The sequence below is a fragment of the Pinus tabuliformis genome, chromosome 2_2, assembly GCF_031772625.1.
Source record: "Pinus tabuliformis cultivar Carrire ecotype Pingquan chromosome 2_2, CPIR1, whole genome shotgun sequence".
Classification (NCBI taxonomy): domain Eukaryota; kingdom Viridiplantae; phylum Streptophyta; class Pinopsida; order Pinales; family Pinaceae; genus Pinus; species Pinus tabuliformis.
The window spans coordinates 709050937-709068386 of NC_142300.1; the positions used below are offsets into that span (position 1 = coordinate 709050937).

General features: G+C 38.0%; 1 protein-coding gene across 1 annotated transcript; it reads left to right on the top strand.

Moving 5' to 3' along the window:
* Window positions 1–3580: 3580 nt before the first annotated feature.
* On the top strand, window positions 3581–15952 carry LOC149194641 (ABC transporter C family member 10-like). Its single transcript, XM_089407743.1, has 12 exons — window positions 3581–3596; window positions 3960–6061; window positions 12288–12608; window positions 12867–12953; window positions 13138–13743; window positions 13870–14034; window positions 14136–14430; window positions 14534–14748; window positions 14847–15152; window positions 15251–15314; window positions 15426–15665; window positions 15822–15952. The coding sequence occupies exons 1-12, from the start codon at window positions 3581–3583 to the stop codon at window positions 15950–15952; spliced, it is 4548 nt and encodes a 1515-aa protein (XP_089263869.1).
* The last annotated feature ends 1498 nt before the right edge of the window (window positions 15953–17450 follow it).

A 17450-nucleotide genomic window follows, 5' to 3' on the forward strand; every position in this document is an offset into this window, starting at 1 on the left:
ATTAATAGTAAAGCACTATAATTTTCATGTCAAAAAACATAAATTCTCATTAGTTGTGATTTATAGAGTATCCCACATACAATAACAATTTTTCTCTCAACACAACATCATCTAGAAACATTTTGAGAAAAAGCAACAAACTACTGATTCAACCACAGATATATTCAACCCAGCGCTGCGAACACCTTGGAAATTCACAACCTTGAACCTGCCATCTGTATCTTTCTTAATTGGAATCCAATCTACCATTCTTCGATAATGGAAATCAATGCTAACATAAGAGCAAGACCTAGGTAGATACAAAACATATAATTTATCATACATCCATCTCCCCTTGAACACATCCATCTCCCCTTGAACAGATCATAATAAGGTGCATTCGTTTTGAAGGACATGTCGGTGCCCTTGCCTCCCATGGGCACATTGTGCTATTCGACCTGTTGAGTTCTTGATGGAATAGGGTTTCTCTAATATTCTTAGCAATTAATTATTTCTCAAAGTTCCTGTCAGATTTACCCCCACGAGCCTGAATCTTGCTGCTCATCTTGGAGAAGATTATATTTAGACACACATTAGGCATTTTTTAACTGTATCTTAGGCATTAAATGTTTCTTGATTGCAGGGACCAGTGAGTCCCATTTACTTCACGGGAGAGCATAGGAGCAGGAAATTCAATGGATATGTACATGGTGGCTAGCTTTCTGGGAAATGTTATCTTTATCTCAGTGCCGATAACATAAATCTTGAGCTGATATGTTTGTTTATATAAACATCCTGCATTATAGCTGTATAAAAATCGCTGAGATATAATGATTTCGAATTTCATTGTGTTTCACTAACCGGCATTGATACAGTAAATGTGGTGGTGAAGAGGAATAAATGCAGTGAGCAAACGTGTTGATGTTCATCCGCCTTAGACGTGCATTTCAAAATCGACATCGACGCGGTGAAATGTCCATCAGTGGAAGCAATTTCGGTTCATCCACACAACTTAACAAAGTAAGTTGGAACGTGGTCATGTATTGTGGCGGTCTGCTTTTGCTGAAAAAATTAAAACTAAAAATGTTATTTTCATCCGAATTTCAGGACGACAGTCTGCAGCACAAATCTGGTGGATATAAGTTATTCGTTTAAAGTTAAAACAAAAATTATAATGCGTAAAATAAATTTATAAGCTCCCCACATCGTTTACTCACTCAATGACATTTGGTGACATTACGGCCGTGAAATTCCTGCGTGACAATAGAGTGATATGTTTTATTATTATTATTATCATTGATTAATCGAGCTTATCCGGATTGCAGAATTTCAGGGAAGCTGCAATACATCCGTATTAATTATCATTTATGCCATTGCTTCGACTCAAGCCATAAGTTATAATTACGTCATTGGTTCGATTGATTCAAGTTTACAGGCGTTGGAATTTCAAAACAGATTTTATTAGTTAAATTTTACCGTTTTCATATTTTACTTGCTTATTTTTACAATTTCAAATTTTTTAACAATTTTATGAAATTTCAAACTGTTTAAAAAAATCTAAAAAATCATGTAACAAATAATTTACCCATCAAATTCTATTATATCCTCTGCGAATCAATCTACAATCTACAACCTTTGTGATGTTCATGAAATTTCTGTGAAGCGGCGCACGGCGCACTGATATATTTTATTGGTTGACCACGCAAATAAGTTAAAAATTACGGGTAGAGAGGACGAGTCTGAGCGTCCAGGCTTTCAGCTACAGGAATAATAAATCTCCCGTAATTTTCAGAAATGTGCGACGGACGAGTAGCCCAGGGAATCTTATAATGTTAGTTAAATTTTTTTAAAAACTGGTAGAAATCAAAATTAAAATGTGTTTTTGACGCGTAATTTTGCTGAGCACTTCTCTGACGTGCTAGAGGGGTCTCAACGTGCTGTGACGTGTTCAATTTTGAACACTCATTGGGCATGTCTTTGATCGGAAGTTTTTGGGTTTTTAAATTTGCGGCATGTCTCTTGCGAACAGCGATGGGAAATATAACAGGTCGAGTCCATGTGAGCAAGAAATGAATTGGAATATCCATGTTCTCAGTCAAGATGCTTAACTTATTTTGGTAGTACGTTCTTGGAGATATTCTAAATTTGCGGTGTCTCTTGGGAAGGCAGCGACGGGAGATATAACAGGTCGGGTCCAGGTGACCAAGAAATGAATTGGAATATCCATGTTCTCAGTCAAGATGCTTAACTTATTTTGGTAGTACGTTCTTGGAGATATTTTAAATTTGCGGCGTGTCTTGGGAAGGCAGCGATGGGAGATATAACAGGTCGGGTCCAGGTGAGCAAGAAATGAATCGGAATACCTATGTTCTCAGTCAAGATGCTGAACCTATTTTGGTAGTAAGTTTTTGGAATATCTCGGATGCTGGACTGTTGTGAGGTTAATTAATTCCACAATATTTTTTTAAACTGCAATCAAGATAAAGATCCGAATCAAGAAATGTTTCCAATTTTACTATTATCATTCACAGCTTCATCAACTTCTTGTTAGGAATCTCAAATAATCTTCATTTCTTTTGTGCAATAGAGTTGCAGCCAGCAATTGGAAGTTATGATAGAACAATGGAATTGGAATCAAAGTTGATTGACAATCTGCACTGGTTTTGGGCAGCAGAGTTGCAGCATGCCAATGGCAGTTATGACGGAACGATAGACAATTTGATAATAAAATGGTGTGTAGCTCATTTCCGATTGAAATCCACCTGAGTTGGTAATGTTTACTTCTAAATAAAGAAATTAACACAATAATTTGAATTAAAATATGAATAAATAAAACATTTAACAGTGTTTTAAATTGATTGTCTAACTATTTTTGGATTTTTTTTTTAATTGATTGTCTAACTATTACAAGTTTTGGCTTTTCTTTTTGGGGGTGATGATCTCAATTTTTGTCTGACTTGTGAATTCTTGTTTTTGTATTCCAAGACAAATCATCGCCCATGACATCTCATGGCAGTAATTTTTTACTCTGTTTTCGTCTATCCAATCACCTGCCAGCAAGAGCCCTCCACGTTCCCTTCAGGGTCAGCACTGTTTTAAATGGGAATATTCGGATCTGCTGTGGCGGGCTTCATAACACTGCATTGGATCAGTGCATTTTTTCCTGTATAAAATAGTATCACTGCATTAAAGTGATCAGTATAGAGGCTGAAGAGACCTGTTGTGGCTGACTTGAATACTGTGTGAAGGAGTATGGTTTCTAGTCTGATTCGGCTAACTTCAATTCTTTTGGCTGATAAGAGTTTTTCCCAGTGGGCTAATTGTCTTGAATAACCGATTAGGAAAGTCGGGGAGCATAGAGAATACTGCGGAAGTAGGATGTTCATGAACTGAACAAATGAAAGAGCTTACCAATTCCTGCAGTGAATGGTGTACTTATTTTACGACCTCTTCCGAGGAGAATATGATACGCTAACCCCATTAATAATACGTAAGCAGCCAGTGCAGACCTCCTAAGCAGCCACAGTGAGAACGTGGGTGACCTGGTTCTAAATCAAAATCCATCAAGTATATGTACTAGGACCTGGTTTAGAAAACAAGCATGGCGATATTTACAGGTAAGTTCATTAATTTGATTATATTTTTCATTTAACAACTATCTTTGTTTGTTTTTTATTGTGTAAAAATCACAAGGATTTCACAATAAAATGTTAGGATCACTAAAAGAGTAATGGTGGTGTTTAAAAACATCATTGCTGGGATCCCACTCGAGTATCAATTTATCTGGAGCATGAAAACGACCAATAACTTAACCAACTCAAGTTTACTAAAACATCCTAACCTAAAATGTCTAGCATGGCTGCATATTTATAATCTGATATCTATATGTTTCTAAGATTGTTTTGATAGTTGAAATTTGTTAACAACTTCTAATATTTGCTTTTTGATTTCCATTCATTGAATTGATTTATCAAACCTAGAGCTCTGGAGCAATTTTTGTGGCCCCCCAAATTCATCGTCCCCTGCTCAAAACTGTGAAGAGAGCTGCGGTTTACCCCTATCTTTCAGCTCTGAATTACTACACACCTTCCTTTTTTCCTCGTGCAGCGAACATGCTCTGATCACAATCACATATTTAGTCTTCTTGCTGACATTCTGGTCCATTATTCTCATCAACTGGGCAAGGCGGAGAAGCATACTGAGCAAAGTGAAACCTCAAAAGCCATTTCGCCAATGTGTTGCAGTGATAAATATTATATTGGGTGCGATTAATTTGGGACTGGGGATTTGGTTTTTACAAGAGAAATTAGGCAGTGGATCTCATTTAACTCCCTTGCATGAATGGCTTGTACTTTTAGTACAAGGATTAGCATGGTTTACTCTCAGATTAACAGTCACAAGAGGGTTAAAACGCTCCATGACGAGATTTGTGCGTGTTTGGTGGATCGTGTCATTTTTGCTTGGAACAGTGGACGGTGTTTCAGCTGGGCTGAATTTCATCAATGATAGAGAGCTTTCCTATGGGACCATTCTCTCCCTTCTTTCGTGGCCAGCATGTTGTTTGATGCTCATTAGTGCTGTGAAAGAGGATTTGAAGTATTCAGAGGGTGGTATTCTGTCAGAAATTTTTCTAAGTAGGATTTACCGAAATTATGGGCCTCTCGATTCCAGCCAAAGGTTTTCCGAGGAAAATCAGATGCTGTTGAAGTTAAATTCCAATGTGACTCCTTTTGCCAAGGCTGGATTCTTCAGCAGGATGACATTTTGGTGGTTGAATTCTCTTTTGTCCAAAGGAATAAAGAGGCCTCTAGAAGAAGATGATCTGCCTTGTGTGTGTGGAGATGATCAAGCAAAGAATAGTTATACAATATTTACAGAAGAACTGGTTAGGCAAAAACGGAAAAACCCATGTGCCAGTCAAACAGTTTTCTGGGCTCTGGTTAGTTGTCACCGGAAAAATCTGGCAAGGACAGGGTTCTATGCTCTTCTCAATATAGTTACTCTGTCTTCTGGACCGCTTCTTCTGAACGCCTTTATTGGATTTTCAGAAGGTAGACAATCATTCAAATACGAAGGTTTTATTTTGGTAGGAACACTCTTTATTGCCAAGGCAATAGAGTCCATATCTCAAAGGCAATGGTATTTTGGCACTGAACGGATTGGTCTGCAAATGCGCTCTTCAATCATTGCAGCAATCTATCAAAAACAACTAAAGTTGTCCAATGAAGCTAAACAGGTGCATTCAGCAGGAGAAATCATGAATTATATGGCAGTAGATGCTTACCGTATTGGGGAATTTCCCTTCTCGTTTCATCAGACTTGGACTACAGTACTCCAGCTTATATTTGGTTTAAGCATCCTTGTCTATGCAATTGGATGGGCAACACTTTCAGCCTTGGCAGTTATCATCATTACCATGCTTTGTAACTCTCCATTAGCGAAGTTACAGCAGAAGTTTCAAACTGAACTCATGTCAGCCCAGGATCAGCGGTTAAGGGCTACCACAGAAGCTCTGGTGTGTATGAAAGTACTGAAATTGCATGCATGGGAGGAAGCTTTCAAAGAAAATATTGAGAAGCTGCGCGAGGTAGAGTTCAAATTTCTCTCCGCGGTTCAGTTTCGAAGAACCTACAGTGCGTTCTTGTCTTGGTCAACTCCCGTTTTGGTTTCAACTGCAACTTTTGTATCCTGCTATTTTCTTAATATTCCTCTTACTCCAAGCAACGTTTTCACATTCATAGCCACCTTGCGCCTCGTTCAAGAACCAATTAGACTAATTCCTGATACAATTGCTATTTTCATTCAAGCAAAGGTCTCATTAAGTCGTATCATCAACTTTCTCGAGGCTACAGAATTACAGGATCGGGTGGTTGAGGGGGTATTTCGTCAGAACTCTGACAACTCTCTTGTTATCAATTCTGCAACATTCAGTTGGGATTCCAGTTCATCAATGCCCACATTGAGAAACATAAATATGGAGGTCAAACATGGCCAAAAATTGGCAATTTGTGGAGAAGTTGGATCCGGAAAATCAACTCTTTTAGCTGCAATGGTTGGAGAAGTACCGAAGCTGAGGGGCAGAGTGAGTACAGATTTTTTTTTTTTTTCAACGCTTTCTTTTCATCACTAAAAAGAGAGTACATTCTCTATAGGTTTCCATACATTTTCTCTTAGATTCCCGGTCAGTGACGGTTTCTATTTTCCCATATTTCTTATACAAAATATCTCTAATTCCCCTGCCAATGCCTCTGTTTGCATATATTCCCTCTCTTATCTATACGACTGTAACTATTTTCTACTTATCCACAAAATAGAAAGCAGTTCCCTGTTCAGTTCTTCTTTATCAACAATTTCACCAGGAACAACCTTTTCTTGTTGGGGATATTTTTTTTTTTTTTGGAGAAAATACCAAAAACCAAACACACAGACACCACAGAAGCAATGCTCTGTTTCCACTGTTCCAGGACCTTTTGCACAGGGAAGCCTTTAAAAACAAATTAACTCAGAACACAGCATTACACAGTCACAAAAACACTTCTATTGATTTAAATACATGCCTTATACAAATACATGCCTGATACACATTCATCCTCTTTGCTGAGAGGGATTTTCCAAAAACTTTCACCCATCAAAACTCTGTTTTCACCTGAGAAATTACTGTGCTGGGTTTACTGCAGTAAAACCCATTTTTGCATTTGCTGGTGTAAAACTATTTTTACACATACTGCTGTAAAAATATTTTACACATACAGTAAACTTTACATTACATTCACAATCTCAAAAAATACCTGAGCGCTCTTTTCATTTGCATTTCAATGCAAATCCAACCCAAAAAAAACTTACTCAAAACACATGCGCTCCACTTCGTTTCTTTTCTTCATGCACTACTGTGCATTTTCTTCTTTCACACTACACGCTCTTTTTTACAATGAGCAACTGGCAACTGGTTTTTATGCACTGCTGTGCATTTACAAAAATCGCACACACTGTGCGTAGCCACCACATAACACCATTACATAAAAAAGTTGTGCGCAGGCACATTACTATATATTCCCACAGCCACAATACACCATAAAAAAAACTCCTCACCTCACACTCTCTTACATAGCATATATAAAAAACATATATAAAAAAATATATATCGTATGTGCCCATAACCATTTAAGAGGGCCACCAAAAAAATTACGTAAAGCATTAAAAACATTAACTCCTCCATTCTCGGCGGTCAACCAAAACTCACACACCACGCAATGCATTGAATTTACGCAGGCCCGTGCACCTTCAAGGATCGACGGCTGACAACACACAAGGAGATCGGACGGCGGAGGTTGATATCGGAAACCATACAACTGCTGAAGTTTACCTCCCGAGAACGTGACGTTGCGTTACGTCAGGTCAGAAACACGTGGCGGCTCCAAATTTTCTCGGGTTGAAGAGTACGGAGATTCCCTTCGCTGGAAACTGGCCCGAGAACTCTCCGGCAGGTTTGCCTGACGGTTTCTGGCGTCTGCGTTGAAATTACGATTTCAACACTCCCCTTTAATTTCAACAGCTGGGCATTCAATCTTACCCAAACACTTCCTCACATAGAGGGATTCACTAACTGCTGTTACAAGAATATCTTCCTCACATAGAGGGATTCACCAACTGCTTCTGATGCAGTTCACAAACAAACAAAGTTGTCTTCCTCTCAATAGAGGGATTAACCTGAAACTGTGCTTAAGAGCACCTTCCTCATGACAGAGGGATTCACCATAACAATGTGCTGAAGAGCACCTTCCTCTTGACAGAGGGATTCACCTGTGACTATGCTGAAAAGCATCATCCTCTTGATAGAGGGATTCACCATGACACTGTGCTGAAAAGCACCTTCCTCTTGACTGAGGGATTCACCAAATGACTGTGCTGAAAAGCACCTTCCTCTTTAATAGAGGGTTTCACCAAATGACTGCTTCAAATGCAGTTCCAAAACAAACAATCATTGCACTGCTATGTGTGCAAACTCATTACAATGTTCTTTTATGCTGCTGTATGTTCTCTGCTGCACTATTGTGCCATCTTCTTTGCTGCGTCTACCTCACACTGCTGTGTCTACACTTGCACTGCTTCTGCACTTTTCAAAGACAAATACTCTGTCTTTTCTGGAACAATTACACTGTCCCAATTTACAAATTTACATTGTTGTGTGTAAATATTTCTTACATTCACTGCTGTTGCATATATTGCATTTCAATTCAATGAACAACAAATTCATTACATTTACCTTTAGTGCTGTAAGGAAAATTTCTTTTGCATGTGCTGTTGTTCAAAACTTCTTGCTGCTGCATTTTTCACATTTGCATTGCTGTGTGCTTCTCCTTCTTGCCATCATGCTGCTGTCCATAACTTCTTGCTGTTGCATTTTTCATATTCACTGCTGTCCATACCCATAACCATAGACTGTCATCACTGGGTTTTTATTTGCTGCTGCGTTGCCTCTGCAATTTGCACTATGGCTGCCTTTTGTTTCATCATACTGCTGTGCCCATACTCTTGGCACTTCATTCTCCACAAAAAAATAACACAGGCTGCTGCCTTTTCTCATGCACTCTTGCTTCACACAATCTTAGTCTTCATTTTTTTTACACAATGCACTACTGTGCAATTCCTTTGGCTTTCTGCTGCCACACACATTCTTATACATCCAGTGTGCATTAAAAATCTGCTGTCCCTGTTTTTCTTTATGCATTTCTTTGCATGCTGCATTGCATAAAAAAAATTAAACTGTTGTTCATTCTAATCCATGTGCTCAAAAAAAATTTCAAACTGTTGTCTTATGCTCTATCTTCCCACTGCTGTGAGGGTCTCCATGCTTTGCATTTTTCTCTTATCTCGTTGCTGCTCTTTACATTTCAGCGCTGCCATCTTTTATTCTTTATGCATTTCTGTGCATATTGCATAAAAACAAAGCAAAAACATTGTTGATTTCATCACTGCTGCATATTACCTTTCAGAGGGATTAACAAAGATTTCATTTGCAACTGCTGCGCTGCAATACATCCTCCATCAACAAATGACTGTTAATACAGTTCAGCAAATAAAAAATTACAAGCTCCCCTTTAATGTATGCTTGTCTTCTTTTGGCAAGTTTTCTCAAAACAAACTTAGATCAGCTGCGTTGCTTAAGGGGCTTTCACACTGTATTTCTTTTCTTCTCCATACTTGTGTAACTTTCTTCTTTTCCATGGGTCTAGCTTGCATAGGTGCCCATGTCAAGTTACAGTCTCGTGCCATATGCCCAATGTTATGACACTTGAAACATTCAACATTTTTCATGAATAACATTTCATGATTTCTTCTAAAATTGTTTCTTGGAGATTTTCGGGGACCACAACATTTATCTCCATGAAATGCTCTACAGTCTTTTGCCATATGACCAAAATTTGAGCAAGCATAACAATAACCATAAAATGAATTTTGGTACCTGGGAGATGGAGGTTTTCTTGATGCACTTCTGAAGCCTTGCTGCCTTGAGATCCTTTGAAGATCACCATTGCCTCTTGCCTTTTTGCCATCAGCTACATTTCTTCTTGGAGCTGATTTTCTACTATTGCTGCCTTCATTTTTCTCCTTGCCTTTGCTGGAACTAGGAGCATCACCATCTCTTTCTGGCTTCTTCACATCTTCTTTGCTTAAAGCATCCTCATCCTTGTTTGAGGGTTCAGCTACATACCCAAGTCCTGATTTATCAGATGGAGATCTGTGATAGCTGAGCATGTCATCTAGAGCTTGAGAGCTCTTCATCATCTTGTTCATCCCTTCAACCTTCTTCCTGAGGAGGACAATCTCTTCTTCTAACTTTTCACATTCATTATTTTTCTTTGCTAGTTGTCCCTCAGTTTCTTCCTTGCTGCGAATAGCTTCAGCTGCTACTACTTTGAAAGAGATAATATCTGTCTTCATTTTGGAGATTTCTTCATCTTTTGCTTGACTGCTCTTCACTTTCTTTTCAGCTCCTTGTGCCTGCTTCTTGGCTTCTTGTAGTTCGGACTTAAGGGAGGAGACCTCTACCTTGTACTGTCCAATCTCTTCCACAAGTTTGTTCACTCTCTTTTGTCTTTGTTCAAGTTCACTTGTCAAGACATCTGCTTGCTTCTTTGCATTATTCAGCTGATTTGTCATGGATATGACTTCTTCATGATGTTTCTTCTTGCATTGATCAAGCTCATTCTTAAGCTTGGCAAGCTCTTCATCCCTTTCTCTTACTTGAAGCTTGATAAGTTCAAGCTTTTCATTTTCAGCTTCTATGATGGGTTCTTCTTGACTCATTGTCATGGTCAGTGCTCCCTTTGCATGAAGGTCATGCAGTCTGTCCCATATCTCCTTTGCTGATGAATATCTTCCTAGATTCTTCTTCACTGAATCAGGGAGTCCATCCAAGATTAGTTTTGCTGCTTGTGCATCATACTCCATGGATTCTTTATCCATCTTGCTGTCATCAATCACTGACTCCCAGACTTCAATCCCCTCAGACATTAGGAAAGCCCTCATCATTATTTCCCATACATCAAAGTTTCCATCAAACTTTGGAACCTCAAATACAATGCTTTCAAATAGATTCCCTTCTAGTTTAGTAGAGGAGGGAGACACATTTTTAACAGCCCTGGAGGCTTTCTTCTTTGACCTTGCCATTCTTATCTAGGCTTTAAATACTTGACTGTGTTTTCTTTTAAATCACTGACTGTTCCTTCAATAATAACTCAAAAACTTGAGAAATACCTGAATCCCTTTGGCTGAAACTTCACACTGCTGGAGAAGCTTTACTGCTGCTGCAACAAAAGTCTTTCCTTCAGCTTCCTTGACACTTTTAAAGAGCCTGAACCAGCTCTGTCACCATCAAGGAGCCTGGACTAGCTCTGATACCACTGTTGGGGATATTTTTTTTTTTTTTTTGGAGAAAATACCAAAAACCAAACACACAGACACCACAGAGCCAATGCTCTGTTTCCACTGTTCCAGGACCTTTTGCACAGGGAAGCCTTTAAAAACAAATTAACTCAGAACACAGCATTACACAGTCACAAAAACACTTCTATTGATTTAAATACATGCCTTATACAAATACATGCCTGATACACATTCATCCTCTTTGCTGAGAGGGATTTTCCAAAAACTTTCACCCATCAAAACTCTGTTTTCACCTGAGAAATTACTGTGTTGGGTTTACTGCAGTAAAACCCATTTTTGCATTTGCTGGTGTAAAACTATTTTTACACATACTGCTGTAAAAATATTTTACACATACAGTAAACTTTACATTACATTCACAATCTCAAAAAATACCTGAGCGCTCTTTTCATTTGCATTTCAATGCAAATCCAACCCAAAAAAAACTTACTCAAAACACATGCGCTCCACTTCGTTTCTTTTCTTCATGCACTACTGTGCATTTTCTTCTTTCACACTACACGCTCTTTTTTACAATGAGCAACTAGCAACTGGTTTTTATGCACTGCTGTGCATTTACAAAAATCGCACACACTGTGCGTAGCCACCACATAACACCATCACATAAAAAAGTTGTGCGCAGGCACATTACTATATATTCCCACAGCCACAATACACCATAAAAAAAACTCCTCACCTCACACTCTCTTACATAGCATATATAAAAAACATATATAAAAAAATATATATCGTATGTGCCCATAACCATTTAAGAGGGCCACCAAAAAAATTACGTAAAGCATTAAAAACATTAACTCCTCCATTCTCGGCGGTCAACCAAAACTCACACACCACGCAATGCATTGAATTTACGCAGGCCCGTGCACCTTCAAGGATCGACGGCTGACAACACGCAAGGAGATCGGACGGCGGAGGTTGATATCGGAAACCATACAACTGCTGAAGTTTACCTCCCGAGAACGTGACGTTGCGTTACGTCAGGTCAGAAACACGTGGCGGCTCCAAATTTTCTCGGGTTGAAGAGTACGGAGATTCCCTTCGCTGGAAACTGGCCCGAGAACTCTCCGGCAGGTTTGCCCGACGGTTTCTGGCGTCTGCGTTGAAATTACGATTTCAACATTTCTCTGGAATGAATTTCCTAATTAGTATTAATATACCCAGTATTCATAAGTCTGTCTTGTACATATGCCTCGAAATGATACTTACCTGATTCTGAATCGATTCCCCTCTTTGACAGTACATTAGCAACCTGGTTCTGTTCTCGGAGTAAGTATGGATTATTTACCTCCTTAACCTAACATTATCAACCATTTATATTAGTGGATTTTTTTTTCTCATTATACTCAGCCCTGCCTCTGCAGTTGCAAGTCTGTGGCACCCTCGCATATGTTTCTCAGACTGCATGGATTCAAACAGGAACGGTACGAGACAACATATTATTTGGACGTCCCATGGAGGACAAATATCAGGAGGTTATCCTCAAGTCTTCGCTGGATAAAGATATCCAGAATCTTCCCTTTGGTGATCTAACTGAAATAGGAGAAAGAGGTGTCAATCTCAGTGGTGGCCAGAAACAGCGGATACAGCTTGCCCGTGCTTTATATCAAGATTCTGATATTTATCTTTTGGATGATCCTTTCAGTGCTGTTGATGCTCATACTGCTACAAACTTGGTTAATAGGGTCATTTCCTTTTGATATAAAATGTTTGAAATTTTTACTTAGTTTTAAGTAAATCATCAAATATTGTTGATGTTGATGTGATTATCTGAAAGTTAATTAAAAAATAAATATGAATCACAAAAGTCTAATCTCAAATACATTTGAAATTATTATATAACTAATAATAACTTTGTATATTTCATCTTTCTATAACAATCATTTAGTTTTCTTAGCTTCTTAATATTTTATATTCTATTGATCACAAATTTTGGTGTGCAGGAATATATAATGGGAGCACTGTCAAAAAAGACAGTAATCCTCGTAACACACCAAGTTGATTTTCTCCCGGCATTTGATGCTATTCTGGTTAGTAAACTGTTATCCTAGTCATGTGGAAGCTGTTTGTTTGCTTGTAAACACCCTTATGGCATGTTTTCTGATCGATGTCACATTAAAAATATTTTCTGCAACATTATCATATTTTTTAACGCTAATAGTTTTGGCCTTCTTTTGTTAGAATTTCTACACTAAAATTTTTTCTCTTTTGCAGCTGATGTTGGACGGTGAGATTCATCAAGCCGGGCAATATCAGGAACTGTTAGTCTCAAGTGAGGCATTTAGGGACCTTGTGAATGCACACAAGAACACTGTTGGTTCCAATGAATCAGCAGCCACAAAGGCATCCACAAAAGCTGAACCTGTCAACGAAGAGAGAGATATTCAAAGCAGCAAGTCACAGAAACAACAACTGATTTCAAATATAGCTTCTAACGGGGAACAGCTAGTTAGAAGGGAAGAGAAGGAAGTTGGGGACACTGGCCTGAAGCCATACATTGACTATTTGAAACAGAACAAAGGTTTCTTATATTTTTCATGTGCCTGTCTTAGTAATCTTATATTTTTGTTTGGGCGGCTATTAGGAAATACTTGGATGGCTGCTAAAGTGCAAAGTCCTCAAATCAGCGCATTAAGGTTAATAATAGTGTACTCATCCATTGGGTTCACATCTGTATTTTTCTTGTTCCTTCCGTCACTCTTCCGCATTATTATGGGGCTTGAGGCATCAAAGTCTTTCTTTTCTGAGCTTCTGACTTCTTTATTCCGAGCACCAATGGCATTCTTTGATGCAACTCCGTCGGGAAGAGTTCTTAGCAGAGTAAGTTTTTTACGTAATCACCATAGGCTTCCTTTTTTCCTTTTCGCACTTTAACAGAAAGTGAAATTTAATATAAATTTAAGGGTAGAAAGCTACAGCCATTTATTTCTTCATCTCCTTTTCCAGGTTTCTTCGGATTTCAGCATTCTTGATGTAAACATTCCTAATAGCTTTATGCTGTGCATGTCATCTACCATGCAAGCTTACAGCAATCTTGGAGTCGTGGCTGTTGTAACATGGCAAGTTTTGTTTGCAGCGATTCCATTGATTTATTTGGGCTTTCAACTCCAGGTAAACCTCTAATTCACACAAGTTTTGTGGGAAGACTCTTTACTTGACTGTCAATATTGTGAGAAATTATAACTGCTTTTTTGTTTGTTCAATTTAATCAGAAATATTATTTTGCTTCTGCTAAAGAATTGACGAGACTGAATGGTACAACGAAATCACCTATTGCAAATCATTTTGGCGAGTCCATAGCAGGAACAATGACCATTAGGGCTTTCAGGGTTGAGGATCAGTTCTTGAAGAAGAACTTAGACCTTATTGACAAAAATTCGAGCCCCTTATTCCACAGTTTCTCAGCCATCCAATGGCTGATTCAGCGTCTGGAGGTGCTTAATGCAACTGTTCTTTGCTCCTCTGCACTTGTTATGGTTCTACTCCCAAAGGGCAGCATCAATCCTGGTATGAACAATGAAACTAAATGTCACCTGCGAGTGATTTCTGCTGTTACTGGACGCTTTTGAACTGGTGCAGGTTTCGTGCCTAACAATTTTAACTGCTGCAGGTTTCGTTGGGATGGCCTTCTCTTATGGTCTATCATTGAACAGATCGTTTGTTCAAAGTATTCAAAACCAATGTACACTTGCAAACTACATTGTTTCTGTAGAACGCATCAAACAGTACATGCACATTCCTAGTGAGGCACCGGCCGTTGTAGAAGATCACAGACCAACAGATAATTGGCCCTCGCATGGGAAGGTGGAATTACAAGACTTGAAGGTATCTGAGTTGTGTTTTCTAACAAGATGACTGTGTTTAAATTATAAATTTGAATGGTTAATGATCTTTTCAGTCAAACATATTTGATATGTGTGCAGATCAGATATAGATCCAACAGTCCACTTGTTTTACGGGGCATTACATGTACATTTGAAGGAGGGAAAAAGATTGGCATTGTTGGCCGAACAGGAAGTGGGAAAACAACTCTCATTAGTGCTATTTTTCGTTTAGTTGAACCTGCCGGTGGTAGAATCCTTATCGATGGTTTGGATATTAACTCTATTGGACTGCATGATTTGCGGTTGCGCCTTGGGATTATTCCTCAAGAGCCAACTCTTTTTCAAGGAACTATTCGCTTCAACCTAGATCCATTATCTGAGCACTCAGAGTTGACAATTTGGGAAGTATGTAAATTCTATTCAACATAATCTCTAACTGAGTTTATCATATGCAGAATGAAAAATTAAATAATGCTCTGAATTTATTTTCTGCTTTGATTAAGGTTCTGAACAAGTGTCATCTTGGAGACAATGTAAGGGGGAAGGTGGATGGCTTAGATGCAATAGGTAAATTTTGTAGTAAATATATATTTTTGAATGCAATAAAATTCTTTGACCAAGAATTTGGATGCTAGATTTGGAAGTTTTTTGTGGCTCTAAGACATCAATAAAATGCAGTGGCCAGTGATGGAGATAATTGGAGTGTTGGGCAAAAACAATTATTTTGTTTGGGACGTGCATTGCTAAGGAAAAGTCAAGTCCTTCTTCTGGATGAAGCAACAACGTCAATAGACAATGCTACAGATGCCATTCTCCAAACAATAATTAGAAAGGAATTTGCAGATTGCACTGTAATTACTGTTGCACATAGGATACCAACTGTTATGGACAGTGACATGATTGTTACCATCAATGATGGTAAGGCCCTATCATTGTATCTTATTTATGTGCTGTATGCATGGATTGGTTTCGAGTTTCAACTGAATTTGTTGTACTCGAGGAAATGGATGGTAATGAAAGTAGATCAATTCACTTGTACCTAATTTGAATTGTTATGATTTTGAATACATGCAGGTGAGATGGTGGAGTGTGATAATCCATTGAAACTGATGGCGAGGGAAGGATCGTTGTTTAGGAGGTTGGTGACAGAGTACTGGTCTCACACATCAAATGCTCTTCTTCATGCAACACGTGCTAATGAATAATGATACAGGAGCATTTCGAAAAATTTCCTTTCCACCATTCCATGCTGATATTTGTGCACAGAATCTGTTTGTTATGCCTATGTGTGATCATTTTGAAGAATTTCCTTTCTATCAAAGATGGAGACACAAAACAAAAGCTTGATCATTTCATTCCCAAACACTGCATTTTATACATGAATGAGCTAATGAGTCAATAGTGATCTTTGTTGACTGAAATTTATTTCTTATCGACTCATGCGGACTATTGATTATGAATCATCTAGCGTTGACTGCAAAATAGTCATGGTGGTGATTGTGATTAATATTTTGGCACCTCCCCTTAATCACGACCTACATGTTAACGTGCATGCTGGTCTAAATCTCAGCTCGGTTTACAACATAATTTGGATTTTCTACAACACACAACTTACTTTTACAAATTTCAAATTTAGCCTTTCCAAGAGGCTTGGTGAATATGTCAGCCACATATTCATTTGTATTACAATATGATAAGTCAAATTCTTTTGATTGCACTTTTTCTCTTACAAAATGATGTTGTGTGTCAATATGCTTTGTCCTTGCATGATATATAGGATTGTTTGCCAATTGGATAGTTCTTTGATTGCCACATCTAATTATTGTAGGTGCTTGCTATATTTCTCCAATATCTTGAAGTATCTTTTTAAGCCATATTGCTTCGCAAGAAGCACTTCTTAATGCTTTATACTCGGCTTTAGTGGATGACAAGGAAACAATTGATTGTTTCTTGTTGCTCCATGATATTGGTCTTGAACCTATATTAAACATGTATGAGTAGTAGATTTCCTATCATTTGGATTTCGAGCCCAGTTAGAATTAGAATAATCTACCAACTCAACATCAAATTCATTAGTATACATAATAGCAAAATTAAGTGTTCCTTTTAGATATTGAAGAAATTTCTTTGTTTCTTTCTAGTGGCTTTCACAAGGCTTAGCGATGAACTAACTAAGTACGCTGACAAAATATGTTATAGTTGGCCTCGTAGTGGTGAGATAGTTCAAACTTCACATGGGTTGATGATACAAAGTTTCATCTACCTCTTTGGTTCCATCATCATTGTACAATTTAACATTATATTCTAAAGGAGTAGATATTGCCTTACATTCAATCATATTGAACCTTTTAAACATTTCCCTTATATATTTTCTTTGTGTGATTAATGTCTTGTTAGATTCCCTCCAAACTTCATGACCTAAACAATAATGCAATTCACCAAGATCCTTCATCTCAAATACCTGTGACAACTGAATTTTAATTTATTCAATCAACTTCGATGCATTTATTGTTATGATAAGATCATCAACATGTACAGATATCAAAGCAACATTCTCATCTTCATCTTCCTTAATGTACAAGTTAGGATCACTTTTTCTTCTCATAAAGGAGTCAATCTTCACATACCAATATCTTGGTGCTTATTTCAAACCATATAAAAATTTCTTTAACCTGCAAACCAAATGCTCTTGTTCCTATTTTA